The 18,517-nt window shown below is 39.7% G+C and overlaps 1 protein-coding gene across 1 annotated transcript; it reads right to left on the bottom strand.

Annotated features, from left to right (window-relative positions):
• Positions 1 to 400: 400 nt before the first annotated feature.
• cavin1a (caveolae associated protein 1a) lies at positions 401 to 16,517 on the bottom strand. The gene is made up of 2 exons (XM_085351784.1): positions 15,692 to 16,517; positions 401 to 3,086 (listed from the first exon to the last, which is right to left on the bottom strand). The coding sequence occupies exons 1-2, from the start codon at positions 16,190 to 16,192 to the stop codon at positions 2,322 to 2,324; spliced, it is 1,266 nt and encodes a 421-aa protein (XP_085207910.1). The 5' UTR covers positions 16,193 to 16,517; the 3' UTR covers positions 401 to 2,321.
• Positions 16,518 to 18,517: the final 2,000 nt, after the last annotated feature.

The raw sequence follows: 18,517 nt of genomic DNA, 5'->3' as shown, positions 1-18,517 counted from the left end.
CAATCACAATGCAGCTTATAAGCAAAGGAGGCGGGACACTAGCTTGAGGTTGGTTGAGGAGGTCCGCTGTATCGCTGTCGCAACTGAGCTGTTCTTCTGTGAACACCCTCCCCCGGGTAAGCCATAGAGTTGACGTTTACGCTGGGTAGCACCGGAGGGAGCACAAACATTTTCACGGAACAGCCAGCCTAGAAGTCATCTGAATTACCGGCAGTGCCGACGTCATCGAGAGTTTAATAACACAAGAGCGCTTCATTATTTACCTTTAGTTATAATTCAACCCTCTGGTCACGGTAGGTGAAGGAACACAAATAAACTTATAAACTGACAAACAAGACAACATTATCAGCCAGGTTCGTAAGAATGATGCCAGGCACTAAATATTATTTAGTAAGGCGTTTATTTATATTGAATTTGTTAGGCATAAAAAGCCTTAAACACAACATAATCAGTCAAGCGTCATTATTTGAATATAAATCAGTAACACCAAGCGTAATATTATGTCACATAAGGTTGCAGTAATGTTGAAGCTCATTTTCTGAATAACCAGCAGCTTAAAACAAGACAAAATAAACAGGGTGACAAAAACACACATTTCTTCTAAAGGAACCAGCGAGTATTATGGATAAAGCACAGGTTGTCTTTGCCAATAAAATAAAATAAAATACAAAAAAATAAAAAGTAAAATAAACAAAAGGCTAATGCTATGAAAATAACATGCCCATGTGAATTCACAGGCCAACGGCTGATTTCTTTATTGTTTTTTTGTGATTTCAGCTTCATGCTTGAGTACGTGACATGCACATACGTGTCACCATTTAGTAGTCTCTCCCTTCCTTACATAGACCCCCCCCCCTTTGTCTTTCCCAATGTTCTCTGGTTTGTGCAGTGCTCTGACCAAGCACTCTCCTTAATTGTATTTCCCCGCCCATTGATTACTTTAATGATGGTCGATGCTACACAGTAGGCCTCTGCGTGTGTGTCTGCACCACATCAAGGTCATTCAAGTCTCCAGGGAGGCAAAATGGAAGACATACATTCACCTTGTTGTTGTCTGGAGAGCGATATGCTCGGCCTTACAAAATCAGAAGACTGACTGTGCATTGCCATACCAGTTTACATTCATTACTGCTTGGTTGTTTTCTCCATCTTATGCCAACCAAATTGTATAACTTACGACCAGATTTTCGTAGTTTTTTGCTTTGGATGTTCCTGTAATAGTTCAGCTTCTCCATATTACATACAGCGGTCATTAAACTGTCATCTCGCGTCTCTCTAGACCATCTTTTTTTCTGTCTGTAATTACTTTGAGAAATTTTAATAGTGTGATGAGCTGTGACCATGGTGATACAGTCTTTTTCATCTCCCCTTTGCGCAGCAGTGCAATATGTGCAGCTTAGTGAGAACGTGTTCAGATACACCAAACGCCGTATCCTCATTAAACACTGTTTTTACTATTGCAAAAGTGACATTCCGAATCTTATTAATATTTTCATTCAGTTATTCATTTTTCAATATTAATGAAAGCTGAAAATTCAGCTGAAAAATTTACCACCCCACATATACAACAGTATATTTTGCTTTTTAGTGTGGTGTTATGCATTTAAACATTGTAATAGTTGAATTTGTCACAGGTTCATGGTTCCTAGTATATATTAATAGAAACTGCACATCTATTTCCAGCCATTCACACTTAAGTGCTTAACAATGAGAAACACTGTATTGTAACATTTGGGAAAATGTTTGTAATCTTACGAAATATGGAGTACAGTTTAGTTAAACGCCTTAGTTTAAGTCCAGTGCAACAGATCTTTTCTTCACCTGTTAATTCTTCTGTAGAAGAATCCGTCTACAACTTTTACATTTATTTTTCTTTACACATTCACATCACTTCACCCGTCCATTACAACACAAACATTGCCAAGAACTTCATTTTTCCATATTTGTTAAGGCAAATGCCACACTAAATATTGTCTCTTAATCACAACAATTTTTTTGTTTTTCTTTTAGCCACACAACTAATCAAACCAACAACAAACAACAAATACTCTAATTTCTAAGTGTAGCATATCCAGTCAGCCTGTAACATAACTCCTGTTTTTGTCTTTCTTTCTATTATTTGAGTGCTAAATATGAACAAATATGAAAGTTATCCCTGTTGGGAACAATACAAAGAGAACAGAAAACAAATAAGATGTCATAGATTGTAATCATCTATAAAGTCCCTACTGTGTCTTTGTGATTATATTCATTTATCAGTATTCTGTTTCCTTCTTCATCTTAATATAATTTCTTTCACAGCCCCGTGGAGCTACGAGACTCTATTCACTTTGGGCTTTCTTTAGGTGGTCTGTATCCACCCTGACCAGGTCAGAGTCTTCAGTCACCTCCAACAGAGTATCTATTTCGGGGCTGTCTACACTGACAAGCTCCCCTTCCTCCACCTCCACGTGCACACCCATCCCGTTCTCCTCTCCCCCTGGCTGAACCTCGGCTTCGCTCACTTCTACCATCTCCGTGTTCTGCACCACCTCCTCCTCCCCTTCCCGGATCTTCTTAACATGGAAGGTAAAAGGGGGAACGCGGTACACGGAGGTCTTGGAACGAGCATACATCTTGTGGTCAGGGGTGAGTGACTTCTTCATCTTCTCTTTGGAACTCTTTATCTTTGCCCTGCGCTCCTGGTTGGGAGTCATGCGGGTCCCGAGCTTGCCCATCTTCTTCTCAAGACTGTGCTTAGTTTTCTCCAGGTTGTCACGGGTTCTCTGTCTTGTCTTCTCCAAGTTTTCACGGGTTCTCTGCTTGGTCTTCTCCAAGTTTTCCTTGGTTTTTAGTTTGGTCTTCTCAATTTTCTCTTTGGAGAAGGCTTTCTTTATGTTATCGACTTGCTCTTTTGTGGTGCGTTGGAGGCGCTTTGTACGAGTCTCTATGAGCTCCTCTTCAATCACCACCTCTTCATCTGAATTAAGATTGTCTGGGAGTCCCTCCTGTCCCTCTTCAGGGATTTGCTCAAGGCCCTCCGCTGTTTTACTTTCTACCGCCTCTGCTGTCTTGGATTTGGATGCCTTTGGTGGCTTCACTTGGTCCTAAGGGACAAAATAGAAAAGAAAGAAAGAGAGAAGAGCATTAAGCCACTGTAGCAGAGTGAGCGAGACTGAGTTAAACACGCTTTACAACAATTTTTACAAACATTTCAATGGACATGATGTTTCATTAATTGTATTATATGAATAATGTAAAAATAGCATATGTTTCAATATGTTTTCAAATGTACCACCTATACAAAATTAAGATAATGGGCAACGGAATTGCAAATATCACCCTGAAACTCTGCAGAGTCATGCCTCATCAAGTAGTCAGTGTAAACATGTCACTGTGTGCAGCTGGTGCGGAGTGCCATCTAGTGGTGTCACTTATATGCTGAAAATTGTGCAAACAAAATGGTTTTAAATTTTTAGTTATGAAAGATAAAAGAATGTAGCCTGGCATATTTATAGGTATTATATGGCATGTCTTTAAAACACTAGTAAAACCTGAAAGGAATCCTATATTATCTGCAACTTTAGTCATAATGAAACTGAAGCTCACAATTTGTTCATCTAACCACAGGTTTATTTCCTGCCACTTACATATCATTTCTGTATAAAAGTCTGAAGACCTAATCTTCAGTTAAATCTCTCAGTAGACAATTTCAGCTTGTGTTTGGTCGGCAAAAGTGTTGATAATAAAATGCAGAATAAAGACTGGTGGTTAAATTTCACTGGAAATACTTAGTGGTTAGAATAGTTTCGGTTTAGCACATAATGCAAAGTGCAGCAGTTTCAGAGATGACCAGAAATTGCTGCATACATAAGCCCAGAAGCAGGACCATAGTATTTGTTCTATGCAAAGCTACACGGGAAGGTATCACCCTGTAAAACCACTTGGATGTGCATCTATTTGAATACCCCCCTACAAGTTACAATAAAACTAAAACAAAACCTTAAATCAAAGCACTTACATTTTTTCATTTTACATCTGTCAACAAAGTAGACCACATTTCCATGTTGTTTGGCAGGACAGTGTCATTCCAGATATCCACAAAGGGAGGAGCAGTACTATGATAGAAATGTGATTCCCCCAACTGTCAGTTACTGATAGAGGGATCAGTCGACCCACCCTGCTGAACCACACCTCAGTACACCATCACTATAGTCACTGACTTTGTAGATACACATGAAAAAAATCAGTAATTCATGAGACCAACCTAGATATTTAGGAATATTTAGGATGTTCACAGTCTGACATCTAGGTTCAAATACCAATGAGTGTTTACATCTGAAGTTAATTTAAGAGGCATAAAAGGCCTCATATCTATTTTGTCTAATATCAGTCCGCTAAAGAGCCACAATCAGACAAATAATTATCCTGCAGAACACGGACTCAGATGAAACAGACACAGCGCTGCTCGCATGTAGCAAAGGTTTGTTTATCATCTCCACTATGAGGGACGACACATCTTTATTTGAAAATTGTAAAAAGAAACATTTCAATAAGGTGGGAATAATTTGTCAGCCACTGTTATTATAAGCTGCTATAATTACAATGCATACACCTAAATGCGAATACTGCCTAGGCAGTAGTCACCCTTTCACACTTTAAATGACAATTTAGGTAACTTGATGGTGGAGTAAATAGCATTTCAGTCATTTCACAGCAAGAATACTCATTGTTCTTTCTTGCTTTTTGCATGTTCTCCCTGTACCTGTGTGGGTTTCCTAAGTTAACTTGTGATTCTAAACTGACTGCTGATGTGATGTAGATAAAGTGCTTCAAGTACATAGGACAAATGCTGCATAAATGTGACATCTAAAGCAGCGGTCCCCAACCTTTTTTGCACCATGGACCGGTTTATGCCCGACAATATTTTCACGGACCGGCCTTTAAGGTGCCTTTAAGGCGCCTTTAAGGCGGATAAATACAACAAAATAAAACTAGTACCGGTACTGAAAAAAAGAAGATTTATTCATAACACACGTGAAAAGACCCAGGAAAACCGAGTTAACGATAAAAACGATAACAAAATAACGCTGAAAACCGATAAAAACCCTGAAAACCATACATTTCACACCTGAACCTCAACTCTCGCGGCCCGGTACCAAACGACTCACGGACTGGTACCGGTCTGAGGCCCCGGGGTTGGGGACCGCTGATCTAAAGTACATTGAGGGGTCAGTAAGACTTTAAAAGCTGAATTACACTGCATCAGCATTAGCTACCAGCATAAACCGCCATTCTGAAACAACACATTACAAACACAGGGGCTTTTTTTCTTGTGTGGCCCTAAATTGTGTTTTGGTTCCTTTACTTGTCACATGGTCATCAAAATTTTAAGAATCCCTGCTCTAAGTTGGCTTAAGGTTTGAAAGTTATAGTTTTTTGATAATTAATAGTTTCCTACTGTAATATAACAACTGTAATATCACTAGTATAACACTAAATATTACGTGACCTGTATTATCAGCTCTTATTCCTAACTTGTAAAAGACAAACAGCTGTCAGATCACATCAGTAGCACATATCTCTGCACCATTCAAATACTGCCACGCGATCCTATCATAAAATGGACATTGCAACCATATTCAGCACTGTATATAGTATAAACCTGCTCGACCCACTCTGTGTGGGTTTATTTTAGGCTGGCCTTTCCCGCTCTCTGGATTCCATGTACTGTTCTCTGGCTGCTGACTACTGCACCACTAAGAAGCTCCCTCCCTTCCCCTCCCACACAGCAACGGATAAACACAACGCTCTATCACCATAGCAACCACCCCCTCATGCTGTCTCTGGTGGGTAGTGAGGTGAAGTTTAGCTGGACAAACAACTGACATGTCTACAACAATATATTGGCACATGTTCGGCAGTTGCTGAGCATATTCCTCTTAAACTAAAATATATACTGCAAATGTTTTGCAGGTTAGCTCAGTGAGCACAGTAGGGCTGAGTAATGAGATGATAATTAAATATATTTTTGAACGCATAAACACATAATACTGCAACAGATTCCCATTTGCTGTTGTAAAATGTGACCTCATATATAAGACAACTTCTATATACACACTTCATGATAGCCACACACAGAATTAAATGTGTTCATTTAATTAAATTCATTTAATTTATTTAGGTGACCTTAGAAAGTATACACCAGCTCCTCCTCTCCTTCTCAGATTTTCCTGCAGAATTTTTATGTGCAAATATATACATTATATTATTTGTGTCTTGTGCTTTTGACATAACACAAAGAAAAGGCATGAAAATGGCGTAACTGAGAGCAAGTATGAGCAATGTAAGCCGACAGAAACAGAGACACTGTTATTCGCAGTTTTTCCCATGAAGCTATACTGAGCGCTTGAAAAGAAAGTGTGGAGCCAATGGAAAACAGCAGTGCCTGGCAGGAAACAGGTGAAATCATACATAACATTGTTATACTGCACCTCACTAGAGCTATGTAATGCAAATCAAATCATTGGCCGAAATACTTTTGTGAGAAAAATGACAAACGTTTTACTTAAAACTGATGAAGAAAAAAAGCATTGCTCCTTCAGCATTTTCTATTCTCTTTTATTCATTTTTGTCTCGTTCTGTCCTAAATATTTACCGTAAAAGCTGCTTTTTTTAAAACTAGAAAGTGTATCTCGACCAGTTCCATTTTGGCCAACACTGCAATCCATGATTGTCTGTTTTAAGATAGTTCCTAAACATAAATATATGACAAACAAAGAAAAAAACCCTTTATATGGATGCCTCTTTTTTGCGATATAGCCTATAAGTCTAGTTGCAACATGTTAGAGTGTAGAGATCAACATTTCAGGCTATTCCTCAAACCTAGTCTACGACTTAAACACATGCTATATACAAATCTATTTGTCACAAGCTTACGTGAGCTCTAAGAATAACTTCACATTTATAAAATTTTCAATTAGCCTTTCTAGGCTCATGGGAAAGTTTCACTGTTTACATTCTGAAAACCTGATACAGCCCACTCTATGGAAACTGTGATAAACCCTGTCTGGGTTTAAGAGCGAGATTACAAGTTGAGAGATTAACACTGATTTACATAAAAAGCGAATCACTCAACACGAAACACTCCACTGCAGCAAAGTTTTTGTACAGGACTTTGAGTGATTTCCTTAACAGTTGCAGCATTGCCGTTTGTCTCTTCCTGTGTGCACGCCCCTTAAGAGCTTGAGGACAAATATAGTAATTCCATTTGCGTCCCTGTGTTACCTTCCTTACTCCTTCCACTTTAATCGCTGTGGAAAAGTGAGCACTGTATTTCTGTGTGCGTTTGCTAACAAGCTCCAGGGGAAAAGTGACGGAGTAAGTGCGCTCTACTCAACGAATGGCGTGAATCCTAGAAAAAGAAAAAGGTGGAAAACAGCTAAATCAATTATGGAAAAACAGTTGAACCAGAAAAGTGAAGCAGGAAAAGATTAAAACACTGAGAATCATTACACCTGTGGGAGATCAAACCCTCTGGCTTTGAGGAAATTGGTTTTTAATGAAAAATTCAACAACAATGTTTCTAATCAAGGTTAAAAACCTGCCTGAAATATAATTTAATTAAAACTCTTTACAGCAGCACCTTTTAATTGTCAGAGGCTTAATGTTACTAGTCTGACTCATACAGTCTGTTACCAAGGACAACAGAGGAAACAGTGTCCTCAATTAGCACTATACTGAGACAACAGACGTTCTGACTAAAGCTGCTGGCATGTCGCTGTCTCTCTATCTGCTAAAAGACCCTTACTAACCCACTGTGTTGAACATTCTTGCATACTTATTGTGTCGCTGACAAGATTTTAGCATCATTTTGTCAAGCCAAGATGATTAAAAGTCAGAAGTGTTGCACATGCACAACACAGTGACTGTGTTCTCTGCTCAGCACGTGTCTAGAAGGTGGTTGCACAGCTTTCAGTTTGTGGTATGTGTAATCATAATGTAAAGGTGTTTGTGGCTTTGTTCTGCTTTGATTAACTGCAAACATTTGGTTTTTTTTAATTCCCTACTTGCACCTATGATAAATGTCAGATTTAAAAAACCAACGCAGTTCATTAATTACTGATGTTGCCTTTGGTACGTAGCAAGCCGGACTATTGTTAGATAATCAACCCGTGCCAATAAAACAGACAACCCTGATCCACCTACTCAAGTGAAAAACAGACACACACCAATCCTTTTGGGGCAGTGTGATGAAAGGCCTCTCCAGTGAGTCACAGGAGCAGCTGTCTGATCCTTAGCAGTCCTTGCAGCTGTGCACTTAGCTTTCACAATGAGTGATCTCATTGACCCATATGCCCCCCCCGAGAACTGAAAAAGGCTAAATGAAAGATTGACAAGAAGCAGAGTAGAAGGTTTGTGTGTTAGAGCGTTGCAATGGCCTGAATCACGATGCTTTGATCCCCAACGAGTGTGTGGAGGTTAAAATAAGGACATTAATGTACTCTGGTCATTAATATTGAGGCCTCCCACGCTTTCCCAAATAAGGCTCAAGCAATGCACAGATGACTAGATTAGCTGCGTTCTACTTCAGGCAGTTTGGGGTTTGCGACTAAGAATACAATGTTTCATGAAGCTCCCCTATTCGTTTTACACAAATTGCCCTGACGGCATCTTGTTAAAGTGTCCTGTGGGTTATGGGGCAAAAACAGCCACTTCAGCTGTCTGTAGTCACATTCATTGCAAAAAAGAGGACTTCTTTATACCACGCAGTCAATACGGCAATGCCATGTTATATTTTATACCACAGGAAGGGAGTTTCTTGTTTTTTTTCTCTTGCAGTAATTTGTTATTTTATAAATGGGGAAGCCCTTTTCCCCAGCCCAGCCTTCCCACATCCATTACTGTGAAACCACTGGAATCCCAGCTGGGTTAGTTTCATGCAAAGATGGAAAATTTACTTTTCCATTTACGTCCCTGTCTGAGCTAAAAGCCAGAGTGCTGGAAACGTATTATATAACATGGTATTATATCCAAATGTATTATATCCAAGGTAAGAATAGGATGTAGTTTTAGAAATGATCAAATCTCACATTTTAAAATGTTCAGTGTGTGTATGCATGCATTTGCATAATCTACTATGAACATGTCTTCTTTAAGGGACAGTGTTATTATTGTAACCTTATTCTTTTCTGCAAAAAAAAAAAGCCAATTACTGCTTTATAATATTATGTAATGTTATAATCAAGTAAGTGCATTTTACTCATGTTAACGCAACACTCAACCAAATCAGTAACTGACTCTAGTATTAATTCACAGCAAATTAATGATGATGATGACATATTAAAAATGGGATTGCCGTCAATTCAGTAACTCATCAATGTTATTGTACACTTAGTCTTAATTATGTACTTATATGTGAGCTTACAAGCACATTTCACCTTCAAAGTTCGCCTCTTACACTGTTAACATAATTTAAGTACTGTTTCCATTATTTATAGATTAATCATCCAAAACATCCATGTGCATGCAAAATCTAATGGCAAGGGTACACAAAACCCACGGTGTCCTGGCACACGCTGAGTGACAGCCTATAATTCACATGCCAGTGACAAGAAGAGCAAGCCGTCACAGCAGCAGCGAAACATACCACTGGGAAACCTGACTGTAGCACTTTAGACTGTCGGCTTGCACAGTCCAGATCTTACTTTCACATGCACTCATGTTAAATTACAAGAATAACATTTGGTCATATTAATAGTAAACATATCTATATGTCTTTAAGAGACACCTATATATGCAGGGAGTCGTGAAGTGTCCACTTACAGTAAAGATGTGTGAATGATATTCAACAGGAAAGCTTTCGATTGAACAAATCTTATATACAATTGACAGCATATACACAATTACAAGAAATACAAAGAGAAACATCCACATTTGCCATTTGTAATTCAATTTATCAATCAAATGGTACTCCACATTGTTAAACTCACACCCACTCAATGAAATAGGACACTATGGCATTTCGTTGCATTGCTACTGGTGTATTTATAGCAACAGGCAACATAACAGTTTCCTTAAATATACCAAGTCATATCATTTGGCCAACTTTATTTTTTTTTGGCTGTGCTCTTGTAGATGAAGGGTGTGCCTAGTGCCTACAAATCTTGGAATAAACAGCCCAGAGAGTATCAGAAGCTTCCACCAAGTTGTGATGTGGTATGAGGACACATGTCTGTTAGCTGGCCAAGAAGCTGGATGACAACTACAAATGACAAAATTGAGGGGTGGCCCGATCAGTGCCCCAGCTGGTAAATCATGTCTGCTGCTGTGGGATGGGGATGTTTGGTGAGATGGGAAGGCAGCTGTGGCTTGAATTCAGGACACATGAAATATGGTTATTTTAAAATACGCACCACAGAATGATCTCTTGCAGAGCAAGGCAAACAGCTCACACGAAAACATTAGATATAAAGATAATGCTGATACATACGCACACTGATGTCGCAGGTAATGGTGAGGGTTTTTTGGTTTTCATGCGTAACACAACACTAGCCCCATTTCCTTTAAACAACATCTCTATGCACTATGTCAAAATCTCCCTAGTGCACTACATCCTGTCAATCACATATTCTCTGTAAGTGCTGTGTAAGACTGAGCTGACACAGTGGCTAACTTAAGCAATCACAGGCAAAATTATCAGCCATATTTAATATATTAATTCAAAAATATATATACACATGTACACTGTTTTCACGTGTTGAAGTAGCAAGGGGTCCTCTTTCTGCTGTATAAACTGTATACTTTAGCGTGAGAAGCACAGGAAGGGATAGAGTAACACTCTCAGCAAATCCAACCTCAGCTTCTGGTGAAACCACACCGTGCTGTACACTTGATCTGAAAAAGTAGATCAGAGAGGAAATGTCCTGTATGCTTGTTTGTCAAACATTTATCCAATTATCCTACCCAACCTCTGGTCCTTAGCCAGTCTTAACTGTTCTAAATAACTGTCTTTTTCAACACAATCTTGTATATTTATGTTGTTTCCTGCAAAATAAACCAAAGCAAAGAAAACAGAAAGACAACCCGAACAATAGCAGAGGACGGCAGCTGATACACAGATGACAAAGCAGTATTTTTGCCGCAAAAGGATAATGGCTTAGGACGCTCAAAAATAAAAAGGAGTTCCAAACAGAATGAAAAAGGGCTACTGTTACTCATTGGGTTGAGCTCAGTTGTTCCCTGTTGTCAACGAAATATGTGAGAGAAGGAAAGAGAGAGTGATTAGAGGAGTACATCCAAATTTGGCAAAGAAAAGCTTAAAGCAAGAGCATTTTGACTCCATGAAGTCACAAAAGGGAAACTACCAACATGAGCATTTTGAATACCGTATCCACACAGAGTTCATCTTTGTAGCTAAGTTGTAACACTTAAACGTAGAGTCGGCAGGATCTTTCAGGGTAGAGGAGTACAGAAAGACCAACCGAAGAGAGGCTGAGAGGAGTGAATGACGTTTAAATGTGGATTAGAAGTCTGAGTGGGAGTAAAAAGGGCTAATGCAGAGTTGATGGGGAGTGATAAGGGAGAGAAACTGAGGAGGGAGGAGAACAAGTGAGTATGCTGGCAGGAGGGGCAGAGAGATGCCAGCAGGATGAATCACAACACTTTTTGGTAGAGTTTGTTGCTATTGCCTGCAAGAGTCTGCTAAGTACTTCACAACAACCCTGTATTTAATGAGCCTGAGACCCACTTTCTACCTAGAAACAAAGATTTATTGAGTTGAAAGAGCAAAAGAGCTTTGGTTGAATCGCTATGTTTGGAATAAATTGAACTGGGTTATTAAACAGTCTGGGCACGGTGAAAAGCTATAAGAGAAAAGTAGGCTTATGCTGGTGGTGAGGCTTGTTGGCTGCGATTTGAGCTCTGGAAGGTCTGTGGGGCTAGTGTGGAATAAGCAGCCTGTAACCGAGAAGCTTACATCTCCCTGATAGAGTTGACCACATGGATATCACTGTCCTTGAGCTGCAGCCAAACACACCCTAATTCCAGACACACAGAAGTACTGTCTCACACTCTGACTGACATACCCATATCATATTACATAAACTAGATTAATCCACATAATTACATAGATAATGAGCATTACAAAACACAGAGAGATCTGATTGGTTGAATTACAGCAATTTAAAATTCATGGTTACTTTTCACATTTAAAGTAAAACTTTGCAAAATGTTGGATACCTACTAGTACATGTCATGTTTTCCTGGGTCAATCTTTGGGAGTGACCATGCACATATGCATGATCGGTCCATTCCATTAACATTAAACTGTATGTACTTGATAGATGCCAGAGCGCTCATTAATAATGATTGGTTTGCTGTGCATGTAGATATGCTAATTATTCTTTTCCCTCAAATGACACTAAATCCACTGAAGTTGACACAGCAGGACCCCGTCTTTGATACTTGTCCTCTAGTATTGCCTAGGCAGACCATATGGGATATAGTGTAGGGCTAAGTCAGTGGTAGGACCTTTTAAGGGTTTTGAAAAGCAACTGTTTAAGCCAGGAGTGGGCAATTTCCCAAGGGCCCCAAACTTAGTAGAACTAAGTTCAGTTTAAGTTCTTATGTGGTCCCTTGGTAAAATAAACTACACACCCTTGACTAAGCTAACTAAAGGCCTATAAAACTGACATAGCTGTGCCTGCTCTGTTTGGTTATGACCAATCTTTTATAATTGTCATAGAGCTGGGAAAAAAGCAGGAAGCTAAGAAAGCTCTTTGTTAGTAATCATGCTTGGGAAAGGCTAATTTCTTTTTGTGTTTCAAAAAGTAAAACTCCATCATTACTGGAATCCACCAAAAAATCCACCAAAAAATTGAGAATATTTACAGCTCTAACATTACAGCTACCATAAAGCTTTAATTAAGAAGCTGCAGTCTAGATTTATCAAATTATCTCTTGGCTCTGGGTTTATTTCCTCTGACAGCTACTGCAATCAGCAAACAAAAAACAGGAAGTGTGCCTTGGTTGGAAGCACTAAAATAGTCAAATGCCTGCTGCATGAGATTAATGGGGATGAGGAAATAAACCTGGGCTCACAGTTGCTCCTCTTGATATGACATGCGATCCACAAATGGCAGCAATACCGAACGCAACAGTCAGAAAGGGTGTTAAAGACAGAGGCTCATTGAAAACACTGGTCATCTGAAGCCTACAGATTAACCAGGCGTGTCTTGTGCTGAGAGAAAAGGAAGACCCTCACAGACATGGATCTAAAACAACCTCAGAATTGTGCATAAGTTGTCCATGGGATATAGTTTAAATTGTAAACTAAAAAAAAGAAAGTGCTGTTTTTTAATTAGAGCAATTCTGGAGTTAATGAGGACTTTTTGTGATTTATTTGCTCAGGTGTGTTGTTACAAGAAACTTCATCAACAGAAATATATTTAGGCCTAAATACTTTATTATTATATTTATTATTAAATATTTGTGATATGCAATATTGTACCTTTATAACTTTGGGCTCGGTATCATGCACAAGGATACTTGGGCATGCAGACTTGAGCAGCCAGAGATCAAACCACCAACCTTTTAATTAGTAGATGACCAGCTCTACTCCTTAACGACAGCCAACCCAAGCAGGAAGCACTGAGCTCTTTAATCAAGTAAAGAGCTGAATGCTTCCCCACCCCTCTGGTTTCACCGTCACGCCCTTCTGTTACCAGGGTATCCTGAAAGCTATCGCCTTTGCAGGTTTAATTTTAAAGCATCCCTGTCAAAGCCTTTTGGGCCAAGAACTCCTAGACTATGTGGCTATTCGCATAACAAACAGCAAAAACAGACACAAGAAAAATAACCTGTAGTTAATGCAAGTAAGTAAAGTACAAAATCCTACATTGAAAAAGTTTCATTTATCTCATTCACGTTCTGCCTTCACTGACAGTGTTGAAAGCCAACATTAGCGAGGATATTGGCACAGACGCACACACACCAACACTTACACACACTCACCCGCTGGTACACTACCTGACACTAATTCCACAGATACCTAACTTAACCTCTACATAGTTTACAGTAATCCTTACCTTATCCTTAACCTAGTTCTAATCTTAAACTTTTCCCACTCTAACACATTAACACACATGGAGATGGTGGAAAGTGGTGAAACTTGACTGTGAGCCAGCTTTAAATTTGCACTGCTGCCAATATCTGTCAGTCAATTAAACTGGACACAGTGCAACCATTCACTGGCAATAAATAGACTGCGTGAGCCCAAAACAGCTACTGCAACATGGGATCACCAGCTCCTACAACTGCTTTGAAAATATCACAACGATCAAGTGCAGCCAGCGATAAGTGCGTCACAGGTGAGAAAATAGCAAGAGGTGATTCATGCTCTGTCTGCAATCATAAGTAAACAAAAATAAATTACTTAAATCTGATTTGAAAAGTTTAGTAGCTTCTTAAAAGAAAACTGCACATTTACAAACATATTTAAATAAAGAACCTGCAACATAGACAACCAAATTTACACACTGGCTTGCAGTACAACATGTAGTGTCAAAAACAGCAGGAGGCACCTGCTTTGCAGTGTAATTTAAAGGTCTAGGATCTATGATTGGATTTCTGCAAGATGCCAGTAGTGTAACCTGCTCCCACAGTGGACATCCCGGGAGGCTGATGTGAAAACGTTGTGCCTGCCAATATAGAGCCTGAAGTAAGCTCTACTCATGCGAGGCTTGCAGCCCTCAGATTCACTATTACTAATGTTTTTTAAGCAGATGCTCTGGTGTTGTGTGCATAAAGTGACTGCTGCTGAATCAATTTTCTTATGCTGTCATGAGATTTATTCCAGCACAAGAGCACTCTTGCTAAAAAAGAGTTGGTCAGTGTCACATGTCATATTTTCTGACACTTGCCACGTGAAATAAAACTGAGCCTGGCCCAGTGCTCACACTCAACCACTTATGTGGTCAAGTGTGAACTTGTACAGCGTGAATGCATGAATGTTAAGTGTGCTGCTCTTCTGGGAAATCTTCACAATAAAAACGACATCTTCATCTTACATGGGAGCAGCCTGCCAACTATGTCTGCTGGGCACTTAGGGGTGGGGCGTTGGTTCTGTCTCAAGTAGCCCTTCATGCCATATTTCATGGGCATTATATTTTTATTTACACCCACTCATCTTTATATGGTTTCACTGGATAATCGCATGGAGTGGGAGAGGTCACTACCTGTCTTTATTTTCCATGGCAGCTACTGGCTTTCCCTTCACTTGTGGAAGGACAAATGCACCTCTGACTACTCAACGGCTTCTAAGTAGTGGAAAGCAAAGCTGATGAATAGTTGGTAAACATCACAGCCTGATTTAGGGTTTAGGAAAAAGTGATTCAGACATTTATGTCATGGAAACCACAGAGCGAGCCATCCTGCATCCCCCCAAAAAACTGTTAGTCCGCTTTTCATTTTCCCAACAAGGGTCAACTCATGCTGCAGTGTGAGTCTCTCTCCCTCTGGTGAGATGAGGTCTAAAGGTAGTTCTGAGAGCCTTTCAAGTGAATTTCACACTTCTTCCCAACCTTTGTTTGTGATGTGGGAAATGCAACACATCTCTAACAAGTACATATTTATATTTATAACAGCCAGATCTAATAGATTAATCATTTAATTTTCATTACTTTATGACCTACACACATAGATGCCATTTCACCTGATAGATGAGGACTTTGAAGTTGCGTCTCTTGAGCAGCTCAGACTCGTTGCTCTCCAGCTTCTTGATCTGGCCCGCCTGCTTCTCGAGGTTGCTGCGTACTGTCTTGACGTTGACGCTGACCTTGCGTACCTTCTCCAGCATTTTGTTGACAGTGTTGGCGGTGTCGATGTGATTCTTGGACAACTTAGACAGCTCCCCTTGGATGGTTGACACTGACTTCTCCATGCCTTCTTGCCGGGCCTCCAGCCCATTCTGGGTCTGCTGGATCTGGTCTACCACCCCGATAATCTTGTCGAGCAGAGACAGAATCATGACCCCATTCATCTGCGCTTCACTCTTCCCCCCCGAGCCAGTTGCCAGCACCGGATCGGTCGCCTCAGCTGGATCATCGTCATCTACTGCCGGCTCTGTGGCGGCACCCACCAGAGCGACCTCTTCATCATCGTAAGACACTTCTGCAAGGGCTCCATGCTCCTTCTTGACACCTGTATCAGCCATTGCTCTCAATTCCAAATACAAACTGCTTGCACGCTCACTACAGATAAAAATACCCTGGTGAAAAGTAATCTAGAGGAGCCACGCTGAACTCAACTTAGTCCCTTATTCTCTTTCCTACCGCTTAGACAACTTTCTTTACCACTTGTTTCCCTCTTTGTAGTTTGCTTTACAGTTAAAATTCTCTTCACCCTCAGTCTTTCGCATTCAACTTTCTCTGTCTCTCTCTGCCTCTGCTCCGGGATGCCAGCCAGCCAAGGGGAGTAGGGCCTCTCACAGCTCAAGCATGTGTACCCTGAGTCAAATGCCTCTGCTCCCTGTGAAAGCACCCAGTCACAGATTTCCCTTCTCACACCCAGCCTCCACCCATAGCTCCCCCTGCTGCTGCGGCTCCACCCTATTCTGTCCCCAAGTACAAGGCAGAACTTCCAGACTCCACCTCTTGCAGTGACATAACAGTGCTCTCAGGGAAAAAGGAAAGGTGAGTGCCACTAGGTGTGATATCACAAAAAAAGAAACATTTGGTCAACACGGGGAAATGTGACACAGTTGAAAGAGTTTTAAATCACAGCTACACTGAACAGAGTAAGTAAGTAAAGCTTATATAGAATTTTTTCAAGAACAGAAGTGCTTCAAAAACAAAAATGCAATTTAGGAAAAACTTAAGATACAACTATTTAAATGGTATAAACAGATAAAACTAAATGTAAACAAGCCTGCACACTCTCATTATTAACTTAGACTACTTCACTCCCAGTAAGTTCCATAGATTGCAAGCCACAGTCCCATAAGCGGTCTCTTTTTGTCCTTAGGGCAGACTTAGATATCCCCAACAAGCACTGATCAGCTGTTCTAAGAGATCGATGGCTCTTGTAGTTCACTAATAGAAAGCGGTATAAATTGAAACCTAAACTTTATAGGGAGCCAATGTAAGGAGGACAGAGAAGCCTCGAAATTAGAGGACTTTTTTTTTTTGACAATTAAACTTGGTCCTAAACGTTATATTTAATCAAAAAACACAAATACTATTAACTTAACTATTAAGATAATCATTTACTAACGTGGTTCACTTTCACTTCCCTCCAGTGGTCTCCGGGAGGAACAACAGTTGTACGCTACTGTTGTCATTTCACGTGCAATAGCGCAGTAGTACTTCCGGTTGGTTTGTTCAAAGTAAGAGCTGAGATTTAGAGTCTCTTTGACCACCAGAGGTCAGGATGAAGTTCATGCAAATGAACCTTTCCCCTTTCATTTTCTGCTTGTGTTATATATTGCTGAATATATTTTGTACACATATAAATGTATATATTGCAAAAGGTACTTAAACTCTTCCACCTTCACTACCTTTACCCATTGTAGGTTCATCATTAGACCTGCCTTCCTCTCATTCACACACATGTATTCTATATTACTATTCTATAATGACTTAAATTCTTCTTGTCTCCAGAGTATGGCTCCACCTCTCCAGGCTGTCTTCCGATTGATCTCTACTATCACTAAAGATCACAATGTCTAAAATCTATACAATTTGAATCCATCTGCCACTCCTACCACACAGCTCACCACATCAATATAGACTTCCCCATGCAACACCGCAGTTCCTCTCTTGGTACCCCATCAGATACTTTCTCTCTGTTCACAAAGGCGGGTGCAACTTCTTCTGAACCTCTTTAAAATCATCAATTACAACAATTTTGGTCTTGTTTAGGCAGCGAAATTAAATTACATTCTTAGAACTTCATTTACTGTAACTTTTTTTTATGATAAATGGAAAATATATCTTTAAAAAACAATAATATGTATTGATAAAAAATGAAAAAATGTCTCTCCTAAGAAGCTCTTTTAGAACAGATGTAGTTGTGATGGAGGCCTTACTAAACAACAATGTATTAAAACAGACAACAGCAGATTGATACTTCTGCAAGGCATGAATGCCAAAATTACTTCTTTACAGGGGTTCTGATGTCTGTTCATCCATCCATCTCTTACTCGGTTAACTTGGTTAAGGACATTGACTGAAAAACAATTAGGTCTTTGCCACAAGAAAAAACAAAACAAAACAAACAAACAAACAAAACCATTCCAAACAAACTCAATGGGGTTTATTTGAAGAACTTATAGATTTTATCCTGGAAAACAACAACAACAAACAAACAAAGAAAAAACTGTGAGTACCTAGTGTGGGTTTACAGCTTCTTCACACAGTACAAAAACATGCATGTTATGTTAATAGGTGATTCTAAATTGCCCATGAATGAGAGGTAGATAAAGTGCTTATAGCATATAGAATATAGTGCTGCAAGAATGGATAAAAACAATGTGAGCAGT

This window comes from Diplotaxodon limnothrissa, linkage group LG4 (genome assembly GCF_057381915.1).
Source record: "Diplotaxodon limnothrissa isolate DT_005_m linkage group LG4, D_limnothrissa_male_GT1.1, whole genome shotgun sequence".
NCBI lineage: Eukaryota > Metazoa > Chordata > Actinopteri > Cichliformes > Cichlidae > Diplotaxodon > Diplotaxodon limnothrissa.
This window is presented reverse-complemented; position numbering and strand designations above follow the sequence as displayed.

Excerpts from the sequence above, each read along its gene's own strand:
- cavin1a (XM_085351784.1), bottom strand. The coding sequence starts at position 16,192 with ATGGCTGATACAGGTGTCAAGAAGGAGCATGGAGCCCTTGCAGAAGTG. Across the intron at positions 3,087-15,691 it reads TCAAAGTCCTCATCTATCAG|GACCAAGTGAAGCCACCAAA; the intron begins GTGAAATGGCAT and ends TTTGTCCCTTAG.